The sequence below is a fragment of the Diceros bicornis genome, chromosome 4 (genome assembly GCF_020826845.1).
Source record: "Diceros bicornis minor isolate mBicDic1 chromosome 4, mDicBic1.mat.cur, whole genome shotgun sequence".
NCBI classification, from domain to species: domain Eukaryota; kingdom Metazoa; phylum Chordata; class Mammalia; order Perissodactyla; family Rhinocerotidae; genus Diceros; species Diceros bicornis.
In genome coordinates this window covers 52,125,615-52,143,470 of record NC_080743.1, presented here as the reverse complement: position 1 = coordinate 52,143,470, position 17,856 = coordinate 52,125,615, and the positions used below count along the sequence as shown (strand labels likewise).

Sequence of the window (17,856 nt, the reverse complement as noted above, 5' to 3'; positions counted from 1 at the left end):
ACTTTCTCATAGAAACAATACTACCAAAGGCAGCACCAATGAGAGAGCTATCACTTTTGAAGAATCTCAGAACACCCCACCAGCTCTCTTATAGCAGAGCCCTAAAAGGTGGTGGGAGTCTGGCTGCCTTGTGCAGTAAGAGCAAAAAGGGATTAGCGAGCGTAAAGGACGTCATATTTTCAAGACAAAAGCAGCAATGATGACTGGGACCCAAAGATGATCCCCAATAGACTATTTAACCTATAACTTTGCTAACTGTCATATTTTCAAAACAGAAGTATGGGAAGGGCACACAACCAGCTGGAGAGTATTTCCTGCTCTTTAGCATCCAGTGGAATCCAACCCAGGAACCCAACTTGTTTTGGATTGGAGGATGGGAGTAGACAGGAAGGGATGGGGCAGGGAGGAGGAGGAGGACGGCTTTTTTCCACATATAAATATTTTATTTATAATACATCTATGTGTCTGGGAGTCCCTATGCTTTTCTGAAAGAATCTAAATTGCAGGAATACAAAAGTTGAATTCCTGGCTGTGTTAATGACTTGGACTTGTATTACAAAATTGATTGGATATAATTACACTGTCTTCACAACAACAATCACCTGCTAGGATTGGACAACGTACAAATCACTTCCATGTATATTGTTTCATTTTATCTCGTGAAGTAAGCAGATTACGTATTATTATCCCCATTACTGTAAAGGAAAATGAGACGTCCACAAGTTAGCTGATTTGCTCATCTAGAAAGTGGATGAGCACAGACCACAGCATCCAAGAGTCTGACCCATATTGCATACTCCTCAAGGCCTTAATCATGACACTAGATGACCCCTATGAACCTGGGATTCCCTTGTGACTGATTAAGTACTTCTACTTCTACCTCAGGTCCCTGCATCTTTTCAAAAAGTAACCTTCACTGTAAATAATCTTCCTTGGGACCCTGGAGGATCTGACCACCTGAACCTATATAAAATATAGTTTTCTCCATTTTCAAGATGAATAACCAAAAAGTTAAACATAGAGTTACCATATGACCCATCAATTCCACTCCTAGTTATGTACCCAAGAAAACTGAAAACATATGTCCACACAAAGTCTCGCATGTGAATGTTTATAGAAGCATTATTCATAACAGTTAAAAAGTAGAAACATCCCAAATCTCCATCAACTGATGAATGGATATACAAAGTTTAGTACAGCCATACAATAGAATATTATTCATCCATAAAAAGGAATGAAGTACTGATGCATGCGACAACACGGATGAACCTTGAAAACATTATACTAATGCGAAAGAAGCCAGGCACAAAAAGTCACATGTTGTATGATTCCATTTACATGTTCAGAAAAGGCAAATCCATAGAGAAAGAAAGTAGATGAGGGGCTGGCCCAGTGGCATAGCAGTTAAGTGCATGCACTCTGCTGCGGCAGCCGGGGGTTCGGATCCTGGCAGCACACCAACGCGTTGCTTGTCAAGCCATGTCGTGGCAGCATTCCATATAAAGTAGAGGAAGATGGGCATGGATGTTAGCCCAGGGCCAGTCTTCCTCAGCAAAAAAAAAAAAAAAAAAAGAGGAGGATTGGCAGATGTTAGCTTGGGGCTGATCTTCCTCACAAAAAACAAAAAGAAAGAAAGAAAGTAGATGAGTGGCTTCCAGGGGCAGGGGGGAGGCGGAATGGGGAGTGACTGCTAATGGTATGAGGTTTCTTTGGGGGTGATGAAAATGTTCTGTAACTAGGTAGTGGTAATTGTTGCACAACTCTGTGACTATACTAAAACCATGGAACAGTACACTTTAAAAGGGTGAATTTTATGGTATGTAAATTATATTTCAATAAAGCTGTTATCTAAAAAAGAAGAAAGAAACCCAAGCTGGGAGAAGTAACTTGCCCAGTCCTTTGCCTTTTAGAAAGGATTTTTTTATGATAAAGATCAAAGCTCAATTCACTTCAGTTAAAAGTAAATAGTTTAAAACTGATCATTTCTAAACATTCTGCATATTAATCCTGTTTAGATTATGGGGCCCTAACATAAAGGCTAGAAGAAGTATCCTCTAAGCAGCACTCAAGATTGAAAACTCATGGGTTTCTATGTTTTATCAAGTTAAAAAGTTTTGTTACAATCATCAGATAAAACAGAAAGAAAACATATGATCCACTCTGTATTTAGACACAGGAAAAACACACTCATTAGGCTGTCCTGAAGAATATACATAACTTTTGCAGACGTTCTAACAAGGAACATGTCAATCAAAGTCAATCAACTCGGTCTCCACTCATTAACCCTTAACTTCCGCACAGGGCTTCTGTTCAGTGTTCGAGAAGGTAAGTGTTGATGCCTGCATCAGAAAGTACGGCAAATTCTACAAAGACCTGTTTTTTTTTCTCTTTGGTTGCACAATAAAGAAATCTTTCTTCTGCAACTCTGTTTCTGAAATTTCAACATAATTCCTGAAGTTAGAGAGTCTTTTAAATGCTAAAATATTAATATCATTCCATTTTCTCCCCTAAAACTCAGAAGCAGACTGATATCCATCCTCTACACAGCCTTTTCTTGAAATAACTGGACTGATGACAAGAGAGCTAACAACAGAACTATTACATCAAGTTGATAAATAAACTCTGTCTTAGGCAGCGTCATCATGTGGTTAAAGGATAGGGATTCAGATGACGTTCCTGCTGCCTTCTCCCACCATGGATACGCACCCACACCACCCCAATCCTGGAATAACAAGGTGTCGTCATCATCATCATATAAGAGCGCTGTGAACTCTATAAAACCAAAACAAAACAAATAACAACTTCCTTGGACACCAAAAGTAAATGGCCCAGCCAGAAATAGTGCTGTTACACGAGCTCCATGGTAGAAACAACAGTTGAACTGCACTGATGCTGGGAGCTCCCAAGGACTGAAAGGCTCCAAACTAGATTCTCCATCAGTTTGGCCTGACCAACATCAGCAGGACTTGGTGTTATTTGTTCACAATTGGTTCAACCCAGGAAGATTATCTGCTGAGCTTCTAATATTCAGGGGGGGACATATCAATTTATAGTCTCACCTATTTTTCTAGATTTTCAATAATCCTTTCTCCAACCTCCTCTAGGAAAGAAGGTGATTTCAAAGGCCCAATTAGGACTTTCACTAGGCTTAAGAGCTAAGAGTTCCCAGTGATACCATGGAGGACAATGGCTGCAACAATAAGGCTTTGACCAGGAATAGGGGGTAGATAGTGGAGACACAGCCAATTTGAACCTCAGTCGACACTCTAGTGCTCCAGCCATGACAAAAAGCCTTCTATTTCTGAGCTCACTATGCTCTCTGCTGCCTCCAGGACTTTTCATGGGTAGCAGTGATAGCCTGGAATGTCATTCTCTTCACCTCCCACTCAGCTCTGACTTAACTATCTCCAATTTGCCCTTAAGGACTTGATTTAGATATTACCTACCAAAGGAAGCCTATCTGACCCTATAGTCTGGGTGAGGGCCCCTCCTGAGTGCTTCCACAGCATTATGTACCTACTCTTATTACTGGGGTTATCTGTTTGACTGTCTCACCAATTAGATTTAGAGTTCCTTAAGAACATACAGGATCTCCTTGTTTTTCTTCCAAAAGTGAAAATCACTTTACTGGTTTTTGGGTTTTGTCGCTGTTGTATAAATGACTATAAAAGTACTGCACGTGCCTGTTCCAGTTGTTCCCTTTCTCTATGGATGGTATCATCTAGTAGTGGCTCAAGCAAGAAAGCTTGACATTTATTCATTCAAAACACAACAAAAACGAAAATAGGCATGTCTACTGCATACTAGGCACTCTGCTAATCACTACTGCCCCTGCTATCAGGGACAAGTAACTCATGTGATTAAAGGGAAAGTGCAAGGTACTCTGGAAGTTTACAACAGGTTGATAACCTAGCCGGGGATGGAACTAGAGAGATGAACTGGTGGTAGGTCATCTTTGGGCTGCTTCTCTCTCACTGGTTCTACATCCAATCAGTAGCCTAGCCCTGTCACTTCTGCTTCTGAAATCTCTTTGTCTTTTTTCTCTCCATTTCTCTCACTCCTGTACTATCAGCACTACCTACCTTTGCCTGGAATGCCGCAACAGCCTCATAACTGATTAGACTTGATCCCTCCAATCCAGAGTCCATACAGAAGCCAAAGGGATGTTCCTAAAAGGAAAATCTGATCATATCATCTCCCTGTTTAAAAGCTTCCAGCTGTTCGCCTATGAGCTCCAATAAAATTTATAAGCTTTTATGCAACTTGCACGGCCCAGTATGCTGGCTTCTCTCTCTCTCTTTTTCTCCAGTCTCAATTTTTCTCCACATTCCTTGTACCTATGCTCTAAGACATATTAACTTACTAGAGTTCGTTCTCTAATCTGAATCTTGATTCATGCTGTTTCCTCTGCAAGGAACATTCTTCATTCTCCCACTCCCAGCTCATGTGAGTGGCTAATTCTTATTCCTCCTTCAGATCCCTGGTTAGATGTAGTTTCCTCTAGGAATCTTTCCCTGAATCCTCCCACCCCTTCAGACTGAGTTAGGAGCTATATTGTGTAGCACCCTTTACTTCCATCATAATAATGATTACATTCTGTTGTAACTGGCTAATCTGTAAACTCTATGAGAGCAGGAAACTTATTTCCTTATTCACTATTGTATTTGCAGTGCTTAAGACATTATATTGTACATAGAGCTCTATAAACACTTGTTGAATGATTAGATAACTAAAACGAACACACATTATTAAAAATTAGATAATACAGAAAGTAATGACAAAGGCAAAAATCATGGCTAATCCCACCACCCAGATATAATCACTATCAATATTTTGGCATATATCCTTCCAGACATTTCCATTTTTTTCTCCCTCAAAAATGAGATCTTATTTTATGTAATATTCAGTCAAATTGTTGTTTAATCCTAAATCTGTCATTATGGACACCCTTGCAAGTCAGTACATTGCTCTCTGATGTTCTGTTGTAAGCATATACCATACTTGAAATAATTAATCCTCACTTTGATGGATATTAGATTATTTCTAATATTTTATTAGCATAAAGAATACTGAAATAAACATTCATCCTTGAACACATATCTTGGCATATGTTCATACTTGATCATTGTGCATCTAACAGCTAGAACAGGGCCTGGGACACAGGATGCAGCCATATACTGAGTGGATGAGTGGATGAATAATCAAATGCATAAGGTAATCAGCTGTCCATAGAGAGGCATAAGAACACTGTGACTAAGAGTTTAGGCTCTGGAATCAGTATACTTATATTTAAATCCCAGCTCCAGCACTTTCTAGCAATCATTAGTCTTTTCCTAGCTTCATGTCCCTCTCTGCGCAAATGAAGATAACGGATGCACTAACTTCAAAGAACTGAATAAGATAATGCAAGTCACGTGCATTCATAGAGCTCTGCACACCATACGCACTCAATAAATGTTGGTATCATTATTTTTGTTATTATTTAAAAAATTTATTATTAGAATGGAAATTCCTCAAGCTCCACAGGAAGAAAGACAGAGCTTCGCTTCATACAGTGAAGAAAAGAAGAAAACAGTTCTAATGAGAAAACAGAAAGGAGATAATTAAAAAATAAGAAAAATTATTCTTATTCAAGCATCATTTTCTCCATGGAAGTGACTGCTCTTTTCCGTGGCAGTAACCATACCTCTCAGAATTTTCAGGGTTTTCAAATTTTTGTGATTTCATTTTTTTGATAAAGTTGCTTTATTAATTATATAACCAAATATGAACTAGTATTTATAACTTTGTGAAGTTTACATATATGTATATGAATACAAATTAGAAAAAATGTTTTGTTCTAATATTTAGGTTTTAAAGACATACATTTGTTTGGGAATTACTCTCATCTTGTGATACCCCTTCCACCGTTGCCTTAGGGGTTATTTAAATTAAATCTTATGTAATTTAAATTTCTTGTGCCCCTATCAGATTGTACGCTCTTTGAGAATGGTAACTTGTATACATCTCTGTATCCTCTACAGCAAGCAGAATCATTCCTTTTACTCAATAGTTCTTAAGAAAAAAATGATTGACTTGATACATATCTTTGGCAATGTTGGTTAGGAGTGAAAACATTGTTGAAATTCTGCAGAATGACGATGTGGAATCCCTCTGAAAAACCATGTTTAAAAAGAAGAAAATTCTATGCTTAAGATTGCTAAAGTTTAGGATTCCCCTCCTTCTCTTTTCATTTAATAACTTTTTGAACATCTCAAGACACCAGTGAAAACAAAATCAGGATGCTTGGCACTGTAGTTTAGAGAGCATAAATGGCATTTTTTCAAAAAAATGAAAATGCACTTTACTGGTAGCACTCATTACCCAAGGCTGTAATTACAGAGAAACACTCAAGAAGCACTGAAATCACTGGACCATAAGGCAGCAGTGACATGACCCAGATTCACCTAAACTAGAACAGGAAACCCAGACTGTGATAACTCAGATATCCATAAAGGTAGAAAAGTCCCTTTTAGGATTTTTTTCCCCTATACAGACTTGAAGACACAATTGGAAAAATGTGCCAGGATGGGTGGAGCCTCAACAGGCTGACTCACTGTGGTTGGATCCAGACTGCCAGGGAGAGCTGGCTTCAGACTATAATTAGGCAAACATTGCAGCTGGTCTTGCTGGCATTTTCATGTTAAAGACAACATTATTAGAAAATGTGTAAACAGGATAGGGCAGTGGAGGTCCCCTCTAGACCTTAGAGCCGCAGACCCCCACCCCTCCATGGCTTCTCTGTAGCATCTGCCATTTTGATTTTGCATATAAAACCAAACCACACACATTCCACCAACATAACCTCTCCTCTGAATGGTCCTCCTTTTCCCCAAGAACCTTGGCAATCACTGGCATTATCTTGGCTCTGCCACTTTAGACCTATACAGCTTTAGGCAAGTTATTTGAGCCTTGGTCTTTTTCACTGGTCTAACGGATGTAATAATAACATCTATCTCATAAGTTAGGAAAATGAACTGAAAAATAGTTGAAATAAAATATATTAAGTATCTAGAAAAGTGCCTAGAGTATTAAAAATTCAATAAATATCATTTATTATCATTAGCCACTATTATGATCTTCTTAATAAATCCTGTCAGATATTTCAAAAGGTTTCTGCTGCTTTCTCTTACTTTACATTTATAATTTTATCATCCTAGTTTAGGTGGAAAACTGTCTTCCTTTAAACTCATCATTAAAAACAAATGTACTTTTCTTGACTTCCCAGTTTCCTATTCTAACCAATTAGTTAACACACCAGTATGCTCCTTAGAACCATTCAACTTATTGTGAACACATTCAGTGAGTACTGAGTAGAGACCGGGGAAAACACAAACCCAATAGAATTGGCTGGAAAAGAGGCCAGGTGAAACACAAATACAGATCCAACAAGTTTAGCTCAGTTGATGAACATTTACTGAGCACTTATTATACACGGGCATCATGCTAGAGTCTAGAGACTAGAAAAGGATGAAGGAGAGGTCTTTCTGCCCTTGAAGAGCTTAGAGTCAGGGTACATATTTCGAGATTGGAGAGTCAGGGGAGGTATCCTAAAAAAAAGAAAATGGTACCTGAGCTGAAACTCGAAGGACGAGCAGGCTTTAACCAGGTAAAGAATAGGAGGGAAAAGGTATGCTAGGCAGAGGGAACAGCCAGAACAAAGACTTGGAAGTATGAAAAAGCTTTGAATTGCAAGCAATTCAGAATTAATGGAGTAAAAAACATGTCTTGGAGAATCTTGGGAGATACAAGTAGATTTACAGCTTACCTAGAGGAGACAGAATTGTGCTCTGTGCCCACCTAAATAAGAGGAGCTCAGGGTTCCAGTCCCACTACCACCAAACTCTCACCAGCTGAGCTTCCCAACCTAGATAGTATTCACTATTTCAGGTCACAGAAACGACAAGTATTTTCAGGCCCACATTACGAGACTTTGGGTAAGTTCCTTTGCTACTCTTTGTGCCTTTACTTCCTCATTTGTAAACTGGGGTAACAATCATGCTGTCTTCCCAGGGTTGTCATGAGCGTTAAATGAGATAATACTGCACATACATGGAATAGTACCTGACACACAGAAAGAGATCAACACGTGCTAGCCAATATTCTCTACGTGCTGCTGTAGTCTCACTCATCCCAGAGATGCTGGGGGTGGGGTGGGTGAGAAATCACATAGGAAGTTTTTCTCAATACACAGCCATTTGTAAAAATCTGTCTGACCCAATAACCTGTCATGATTTATGGTCACGGTACATAAATTCTATGATTCTGAAAAAGTCACAATTTCTATAAGCCTTAGCAATGACCTTTCAAAAAAGTGTAGCCTCATTGTTATTTATTAATTATTAGACACATAGGGGAGAGAGGTTTTTTGGTTTTTAAATCTCTCTTATCAGACCCTCAATCCAGGCCTTTTTTTTTTTTTTTTGAGGAAGATTGACCCTGCGCTAACATCTGTTGCCAATCTTCCTCTTTTTTTCTTTTTTTTCCCCAAAGCTCCAGAACATAGTTGTAGCATAGTAGCTCTTCTATGTGGGACCCCGCCTGAGCATGGCTTGATGAGCGGTAAGTAGGTCTGCACCCAGGATGGGAACCTGCGAACCCTGGGCCACCGAAGCGGAGCGGGTGAGCTTAACCCCTATGCCGCCGGGCCAGAGAGAGCTTTAGACAGCTCTCATTGGCCTTTCTCTGTGTCCTGGCTTGGTTTCTGTCAGTGGTTCCCAGCATTGAGAAGTAAGGCCTGATCAGCGATATTAGACCTGAATGCCAAGAGAAAAGCACTCAGAACGCCACACCTCCACAGCTGACCTCTGCTCCTCCGACGCGTGACTCAGCCCACTATCTTCCCTCTCCCCACAGCATCCGGCCATTCATTATGTCGGTGGTGTTGACACCCCTCACTTCTATGTTTCAAACCACCTCTCAACCAAAAGCAGCGTGCAGGCAGACTGACTTTCGGAGAGCACCCACACAGCTTGGAGGAGCGCTGCGACTCTGCTCGCCCGTTCTGCGTCGCAGCAGATGCAAAAGGTGAAAAAAGAGGAAACGGTTGGGCATTCCTACCCCCACTCCCACCACCAGCACCACAGCTGTTCAGAAGTTTAGTCTTCAAAAGCCACTTAACATGCCTGCAAACTGTCTTTTGTTTTTTTTTTAAACAGTATCCATGAGAGCTATGAGCAAAAACCCAAGAGGAGGCTGTTTAATTCTCAGGCACGTGTTTTATGGAGCATATTCTTTGTCCACGAGAATATCTTGGAGGATGTACATTAGGTCCTGGTGAAACATTTCTATTTACAAATTGAGGGAAGATGGGGAAAACCCCGTCAACAGTGCTTTATTAACCCTTTTTTGAAGATGGAATTTTATTATTTTATGTCAAAAGCCATCAATTCAAGAATGAAAGAAACCCACGTATCTCGGTCTGTTTACACAGTACTCATGTGTGGCTTGATCCCTGGGTAACCCCCAGGGGGCACCAAAGAGCTGTTCCTTTTTTTAGCACACAAGGGGTCTCAGAAATCCTGGGTGCTCTTTCCAGGCCATATAAATCCTAGGAGATGGGTTCTATTGTACCCACGTCCTGGGATCAGTCCAGGGCACAGGAAGCTGGGGATGTATATTACATGACCAGTAATTTGGCTCTTGGTCAAATCCAATGATAAACATATCAAGATGCAGAGCATTTCAGGAGCTGAATCAGGAGTTTCAAGCAACAATGCCAGATTCTCGTTGAGAAGCAAATGGTATGGCTGAGCCACCTCATACTGCAGACAGTATCCAGATATCTAGAGTGGCCCAAGCCAGCCACAGAGAATATAATGCCAGCTGACTGGACTAGGTCTCCTGGGCTCACTGTGGTCCAGCTACAGATTTTCAGGGTGTCATTTAAACTTCCTGAATTTATCTAAGAAGTAAACTAGGGGTAAAAATGGTAAGACAGAACCACTGGTACAGGAAATTACCCATGAACCACAGTCCTCAACACATAGCTAAACAGTGCATATGCTTATTGGGACATATGCTCTTAAAAGAGACACCATTATGGTAAGAATGCCCACAATCTAGACTAAGCCATGGGTCATATTTTTATAAGATATCACTATCCAATGGTACTGCTTCTAATTGGGATAACAATTATCCACCTACGTGACTTACCTTCTCAAAGTCTCGAAGAGCCTGGGTCTGCACCTGAGGCGGCTTTTCAAATGCTCTCAAGAAATGGGTCTGCCCAAAGGGGACCTTTTCACCACTTCTCCAGGTCTGTGACTGCGCTGGAGGGCCTCGATCTTTAGTGTCACTAAGAAAAGCTGCCAGTGAAACAGGACAACAAAAAATTTTATATAATAGTGGCACTATGATCATTCCAACCTGCACAGTCCAGCAGAATTTGGTTTCTGCAAAATACAAACCAATTCTAGGCCATAAAGAAACAGTTCACCTGAAGTAGCCTGCGGTAGATCATATTAATAATGGTGCCCAGTGAAACACACTCATTTATGTCCACACCCCTCTGTAATTTGATGTTGCTGCTTCTCCACCAAGAAGTGGAGTCTATTTCTCCACACTTTGAATCTGGGTTGGCCTAGTGACTTGCTTTGACTAAGTATGAAAATGCCACCATATGAGTTCCAGAGACTAGGCCTTGAGAGGCCTTGCATTTCTGTTCTTGCCTTCTTAGAACCCCCAGGCCACCATGCTGTGAAGTAGCCCAGTCCACCTTCCTGGAGGAGGACAGGCCAAGTACAGGGGGAATGAAGATGCCCCAGCTGACAGCCAGTCACCTACTGCCAGACACTTGAGTAAAGCCACCTCGGACCCTCAGCCCCAGTCAAGCTGTCAGAAGATTGCAGCTATCTGAGTGATCCCAAGAGAGACCAGCAGAAGAAATGCCCAGTTTGCCAAAACATAGGATTGTGAGAAATAATAAATCATTGTGTTTTAAGCCCTAGGTGGGCAAACTTTTCTTAAAAGGTCAGATAATAAATATTTTAGGTTTGTGGGCCATCTCTGTCACAACTACTCAATCCTTCCCTTGTAGCTCAAAGCAGACACAGACAATATGTAAATGAATGAGCATGACAGTGTTGCTACAAAACTGTCATTATAAAAACTGGCAATTGGCCCATGGGCTGCAGTTTGCTGACTCCTGTTTTAAGCCACTAAGTGTTAGGGTGGTTCTACACATGACAAAAGATAACTGAGATAGCCTCTTTTTTTTTTTTAATCAAGCTACTCGCTGAGAAGTATTTCTACAATCTCTCTATAGAGAATCTTTCAGATTACCATATAGAGATAATAACCATTATTGTAAACACCAACATCTTGAACAGGCTTTACAGGTTACAAAATAGTTTCACATGAATTATTTCTTCTATAAAGTTACTGCAACCAGTGAAACAGACTGATGTGATTATTAAAACCATTTTACTAACAAGTAAATAAAGGTTCAGAAAGTTTGCTTGTCCAAGATTACATTGCTAAAGAGTGGCAGAACCAATTCTATGTTCTCTCCACTCAACCTTCCTGACGGTATACTAATACTGTGTTGTTTTAGCAGCAAAGGGGATTGTAACAGGCCTAAGAGTCAGGAAAAAACAGGCAAAGGGGCAGTGGCTAGATCATTCCATTAATCAAAGGAAGCATTGCCCTGGTTTGGCTAAGGTGCCACTAACCCTATGCGTGCCTCTGAGAAGTAACATTGTGAAAGAATAAGAAATCAGGGCTTCCTCAGGCCTAGTACACAGAGAACCTCAGACTGAGGTGGGCTTGGGTTTGTAGACACAGGTAGAAGATGTAGAAAAATACATCTTTTCTTGGTTGACAGGAGGCAACAATGAGCCTTTATTACCGAACAATTTTTTTTTAAGTCAGAAAGAATGACAGCCATTGCAATACACTGAGCTCCATAGACAGTGTCAGGGCAAGTGAGAGCAAAAATGGGCTCTGGGTGACTCTGCCTCACTGAGGAAGAGAGGCACTGTCCACTGAGAACTGGACGTATGGGCAAAGGAGATCCTAAGGGTCAAGAGGCAAAATGTCATTATAGGCTCTTTTTCTGTCCTTTCTGTTCCTTTTTTTTTTTCTTTTTTCTTTTCTCTTTCCTTCCTTCTTTCCTCCCTCCTTTGCACATTCTTGTCTCTTTTGTTGAAAATTAATTGACCATATATGCATGTGCACTAAAAGCAAAGGCAACAGAAGCAAAAATAAACAAGTGGGACGACATCAAACTAAAAAGCTTCGGCTCAGTACAGGAAACCATCAACAGAATGAAAAGGCAGCCTATGGGATGGAAGACAATATTGCTTCTGCCCTCCCTCCCGCCCTCTTTCTTTCTGCAAACTTGCCACAAGAAAAAGTCCCCAGATTTTTTTTAATGCTCAGAAAAGAGCATTCTCTGCTAAAAAAAAAAAAAAAAAAAGTAAGAAAGAAGGAAAAAGAAGGAAGAGGAGGAAGACAAAAAGGATCGGGAAGATGATGGTAAAGAGAAAGAAGAAGAAGAAAATAATGATGATAAATAGAGTGGATCTAGTGCAGTTTTTTTCTTGTCTAAAAGTATTTAACTCCCCATTACATCATTGATTTTAAAGAAAAAAAAAGAAATGTAAGGCCATATGATTTGCTTTTAAACTGGACACTGACACTGACAGTGTCTTTTCATTTTTGTAAAATTAACATACTATAAAGTGTGTCTTTAGATAGCCCTATCCTTAATGGTATTTTCAATAGCTGCTAACCTTGCCTGGTAGAGTATAGGGGCTTAGACTAGCACAGAAATTTAAAGCAGGTTTTATTGGCACACAGCACAAATTAGTTATAGATGGAAGTAGTATTTTTCCATCTTCAATTGTCTTTGATTCAGCTTGTATAAAATAGTTGTTGTTCTGTTAATTATACACCACTCTGTGATTGCAAATTAATAGTAATAATAATAGTATTAATAATAATGTTGCACCTGTTTTGTTGACATTCTGATTATTTCTAAGTAAATGCAAATGTTTTAACTAAAAGAAATTAGAAAGAATTATGTCTTCCATGTTTAGGTGAAATTAAATAGGCTTTTGAATGGAAGAAAATTTGATAAAACATAACAACAATACATTACAGTTAGATTAGTGGGATACAATGGGAAGAGAAGAGCATTTGAAGCTGGGATATGAATCCTGACCACTTGCTAATTGTGGGAATTTAGGCAAATCTCTTAACTTTACTGAGCTTCATTGCCTCTGTAAAAATGGGAATAATAATACTTCCCTCACAGAGCTTTTGTATGGATTAAATGAAACAATAAATGAAATAGCCAGCCTAACATCTTGCCTGTAGTAGGCATTTTCTCCATTCCTCTTCCATTTTTGCCCTAGCCCTCTGATTCTGACCTCAAAATGGAGGATCATTTGTGTTGCTCAAAATGAGAGTATGGTAGACCCTTGGAATCTGTAGATTTAATATACACCATTACCAATGCTCATTTTAAGTGACTCTGAAGTCCTTAACACGTTCAAATTAAAATCTTTTTTCCACATTGTGCATATGAACCATCTGTGCTTCAAGGCTGGTATGAAAAAGGTAAACCACTTAGCAAAGGAAGTAAAACTCTTCAGTGATTAAAAGTTTTTGTGAAAAATGGTCCCCCAAAGAGAGCTGTCTTCACTTTGGTTGTAATTCAGGTAGATCGCTGGCTAATGTTAGCATGGTAATAGTATGATATTATTATGAATACATTAATAATAATAATAACAATAATATTTACTGTGTGTATTCCTTGACGAGCTCTGTACTAAGAGCTTTTCTCACTTAATCTCATTTACAAGGTTGACACTTTATTATCCATTTTAATGGTATATTAGAGCAGAGATTTCATTTTAGTGGCAGAATCTATTTTAATCATTTTACAAGTGACTTTAATCTTACAACTACAGAATCGTTAAAAGTATGAAGAGTTCACATAAGTATTTCAGTTTTATGGTTTACTGCACTGTACTGAGAAGGTGGGGAATTATATGCTACCATAGCATGTGCAAATTTGGAAATTCACAAAAAGTCTGAGGATATTGCCATAATGAATTTAAAGGGTCCATAATTCAGGGGAATATGATCAGCAGGAAACCAAGAATCTAACAAGGCAGGCCCATGGCCTCCTTACCTGCTGCATGACTTGTTCTGGGTACCATCTCCCCATCATCCTCTGCAAAATAATCTCTGTGGAGAGAAACACATCGTTAATTAATGAGATAGCACCCCACACAGTCCCCAATGCCTGAGGTGGCAAGACACCTATGTTCTGTTATCATTTATTTCTCCACAAGAATTCATTCAGCTCCTGCTCTGTATCAGGGACAGTGTTATGTGCTGGAGACACAAAAGACAAACCCCACAGGAAGGGTTCCTATCCTCAATAAGTACATGTAGAGACAGTTATTGAACAAACAATTCCACAAGTACTGAATTACCATTGTGGTAAAATGCTATGAAGGAAAATGCAGAGTAACTTAACTAGTAGAGCGACTCAGAGAAACTCAGAGAAAGGGACATTTAAACTGAGACACACAGAATGTCAACCAGACGAAAAATGGAAACAGAATATTCCACCATGAGGGAACAGCAAAGAACCTGAGTCGGGAAGGAACCTGATGTGCCAGAAGAAGAGAGAAAGCCAATGTTGCACCCAGACCGTGCAGGGCTGTGGGATGGGGTAAGGATAGTGAGTTTTATGTGAAGGGCAACAGGAAACCACTGAAGGATTTTAAATGAGAATATGAACGGTAAATGACCAGATTTAGATTTCAGATAGATCATTCCGGCTGCTGGCTGAGACTGTGGAGGGAACAAAAGTGGACGGGGAAAGCAAGAAGTTGTGATGGTTTTAACTGAGGGAAAAAACAGTGCAGATGGAGAGAAGCTTAAAAAAATTCAAGATATGTTTAGGAAGTAGAACTGATACAGAAAACTGGGAAAACAGACAAAGGCTATTAATGGAAATGTTAAAAACACTACGACTCAGTAGCAGCAGGTATACCTGCCCAGTACAGTGAAGACCACTATCTCTAGCACAGGGGAGGAAAAAACTCAAAATGTATTCAACAATTACTCATCAAGCACCTACTGTGTTTTTAGACACAGGAATGCATCAGGGAACAAAACAGACACCACTGCCTGCACACATGGAACTTATATTATATCATAAAGGGAAAGAAGTCAGTACAATGTATAGCGGTAATTAGGGACAGGTACTATAAAAATTAAAGCAAGGAGTGGGGACGGGGAATGCCCGAGGTGTGGGGGAGGAGGAGGAGATTGCAATTTTCAGTAGGCAGGTATTCTCTGAGAAGCAGTGAGGGTAGCCACGGGCTATCTGGGGAGAGTCTTCTAAGCAGAGAATATCAAATGCAAAGGCCTTTAGGAGGGACGGTGCCAGGGCGTTTCTGGAACAGCAAGGAGGCCAGTGTGGCTGGGCAGAGTGAGTATGTGGTGAGCAGTAGAGGGTGAAGTCAGGGAAGTAGTGGGACGGCTGGGCAGGGGGCAGACTGTATAAAGCCTTTGGGACATTGAGAGGCATTTAGCCATTGGAGTCTTGTGAGTCAAAAAAGAGATGAACTGAGTGACGAATGTTTTAAAAGAGCTGGCTACTATTTTGACAACAGACTGGGTGGAGAAGGCAGAAATGGAGAAACGACTGCAATAATGCTACAGAGAGATGCTTTCAACATTTAGCTTATTCCTTAAATCCTGGAGTACTCCCAGTTAGTTGTTCCAAAAATAATTTTGTAGATAGAGATTTAGAGAGCTTCTCCTTTTAAAAGCCAGAAGACATTCACCGGAAGGCGGAGGAGAGCCTGGCATTTATCTAGAAATTGTTCGTGTCCTTTCTTTTCTGCCTCAGGGCTGGATCTTGGCATGAATCTTCATTTTGTTAAGTTCCAGATGGACATGAAAGTACCAGACAGGGCACAATGGACCATACACACCACCTGGCAATTCCTTATTATTCAAAACCAGATCCCCAGCTTGTGGTTCTTCCAGGCCCTCTGCCTCTTTCTCTTCTCCACTTCTCAATAAAAATTTTCCCTGAGGCTGAACAATGGAAGAGATGAATGTACTACTTAGGGATTCCCCTCTGTTGAGATAAAGCAGGGGAAGGACGTTGAAACCATCAGCCAGAACAATGTCTTGAAATATTTGTGAGGAAGAAACTCACACTTCACTGCTGCCATTCATACATTGGATGGATTCCGTTATGCTCAGCCCACAGACCTAGGTAACTGTGCATCTGCCTTCAGGAGCAGGGTCATTCCTCAGGCCAAATTCAGCCCATCCAACATGTTTTATTTGGTCAACACAAGGTTGACCCATTTCTAACTTCTCTTGGAAAATGAATGGGTCTAGCAACACTGGGCCTTTCTTCCCATATAGGAGGATAACCTGCTGCCTTTAAATAAAACAGACATGTGTTCTCCAGCTTGCCACAGTCCCTGTCACTCCTTATCCTTGTAGTCCCAGCTCATGCACTCATTTATGATACTTGTCTGGCTCCTTATAGGTCTCTGAGGCTGTTACCCTGGTATAAATCAAGTGCAGACAGAAGTTCATTTCTGCTTTAAGACATGGTCTTGAGTAACTTAGTGGCTTCAGCACATAATTAATTAATTTGTGATAAGCTACTAACTGGCTTATAAGTCACTTTTATCTCTCTGGGCTCCAGTTTCCTCAAATATTTGTAAAAGAAATGCATGAATTTCTAAGGTTCCTTGCAGTAATTATGCAATTATATTCTAATAGATGCTTAACCATAAAACCCATTTTAATACTTTCCATGAATCCAGGGAATTTTCCAGACATGATCTCATTCAATCCTCCTTGCTCAGAAGATTCCACATTCTACATGAGGAGCAGGTTACAGCAAGGCGATGCATGGTCCCATGAGATACTTCACCTTCTCCACCCCACCCACAGCCTCTCTGAGCCAGCTGCCTACCCAGTATGAATCAATAACTGGAAGGGTAGTGAGGTTGCTTCGGAGGGGTACTGAGTTAATGGGATTATTGTAGTCTCAGGAGATTTTTTAAAAACCACTGTAACTCTATTAACAGCTCAAGTTCCCTCTCTTATTGCCAGAGAGTGGGACTTACTCAGCTGCTCCAAGAGGTTGGTAAGGAATTTGATGCTCCCGCAGGAAAGGGGCTCATAGTGAAGAAACACAGGGTATATGTCTAGGGGATTGCAATTTGTGACAACATCTGATAAACCAAAGTGCAAAGAGAATTAGGGTATGCTAGAGACAGACTCCGAGCCTGGCCACATATACACACACAAAGCAGTAAGAGATGTTGGTAAATTCTTCCATATTACCCAAGTCCGGAAAAAAACTTGTATATCTTTGTCATAGTTTCTCAAATTCAAGTGTTTCTAGATTTTTTTTTAACATCAGTCCTTGAATGACTCATGCTCAGCTAGCGTGTGGTTCACCAGGGCCCTTACAGCTCTCCTGCATAGATGCACATATATAATCTTTCCTCCAAGATACTTTTACCTTAAATGTGCTTTTCCTGTTTAAATGAACTATACTTTCCCTCATGAGCCTTATCCTTTTTCTCCCTACCTCATCAATCTGTCAATACTGATACCAATTCCACTAAAAGCAGACTTCTTAATTTTTGCCAAGACACTGTCCTACTTAATTTGAAGAATCAGGCATTTTTGCAAGTACAACCCACCCCCCAGCTGTTTGCCCATTTAATTTCTGCATGGTATATTACTCACATTTTCCTGATTTGCTAATAACTAGCTATGAAGATACTGGACTCAAACAATACATCAAAATTC

General features: G+C 40.2%; 1 protein-coding gene across 2 annotated transcripts in view; it reads right to left on the bottom strand.

Annotated features, from left to right (window-relative positions):
- The window catches only part of PDE4DIP (phosphodiesterase 4D interacting protein), a 197,309-nt gene that overhangs the window by 138,585 nt on the left and 40,868 nt on the right, over positions 1 to 17,856 (bottom strand). For both annotated transcript variants that reach the window (XM_058538936.1, XM_058538934.1), the window contains exons 2-3: positions 14,180 to 14,235; positions 10,195 to 10,346 (exon numbers count right to left, since the gene is read on the bottom strand). In XM_058538936.1, coding sequence (XP_058394919.1) covers positions 10,195 to 10,346; positions 14,180 to 14,235 — 208 coding nt within the window. The remainder of the gene's footprint in view (positions 1 to 10,194; positions 10,347 to 14,179; positions 14,236 to 17,856) is intronic.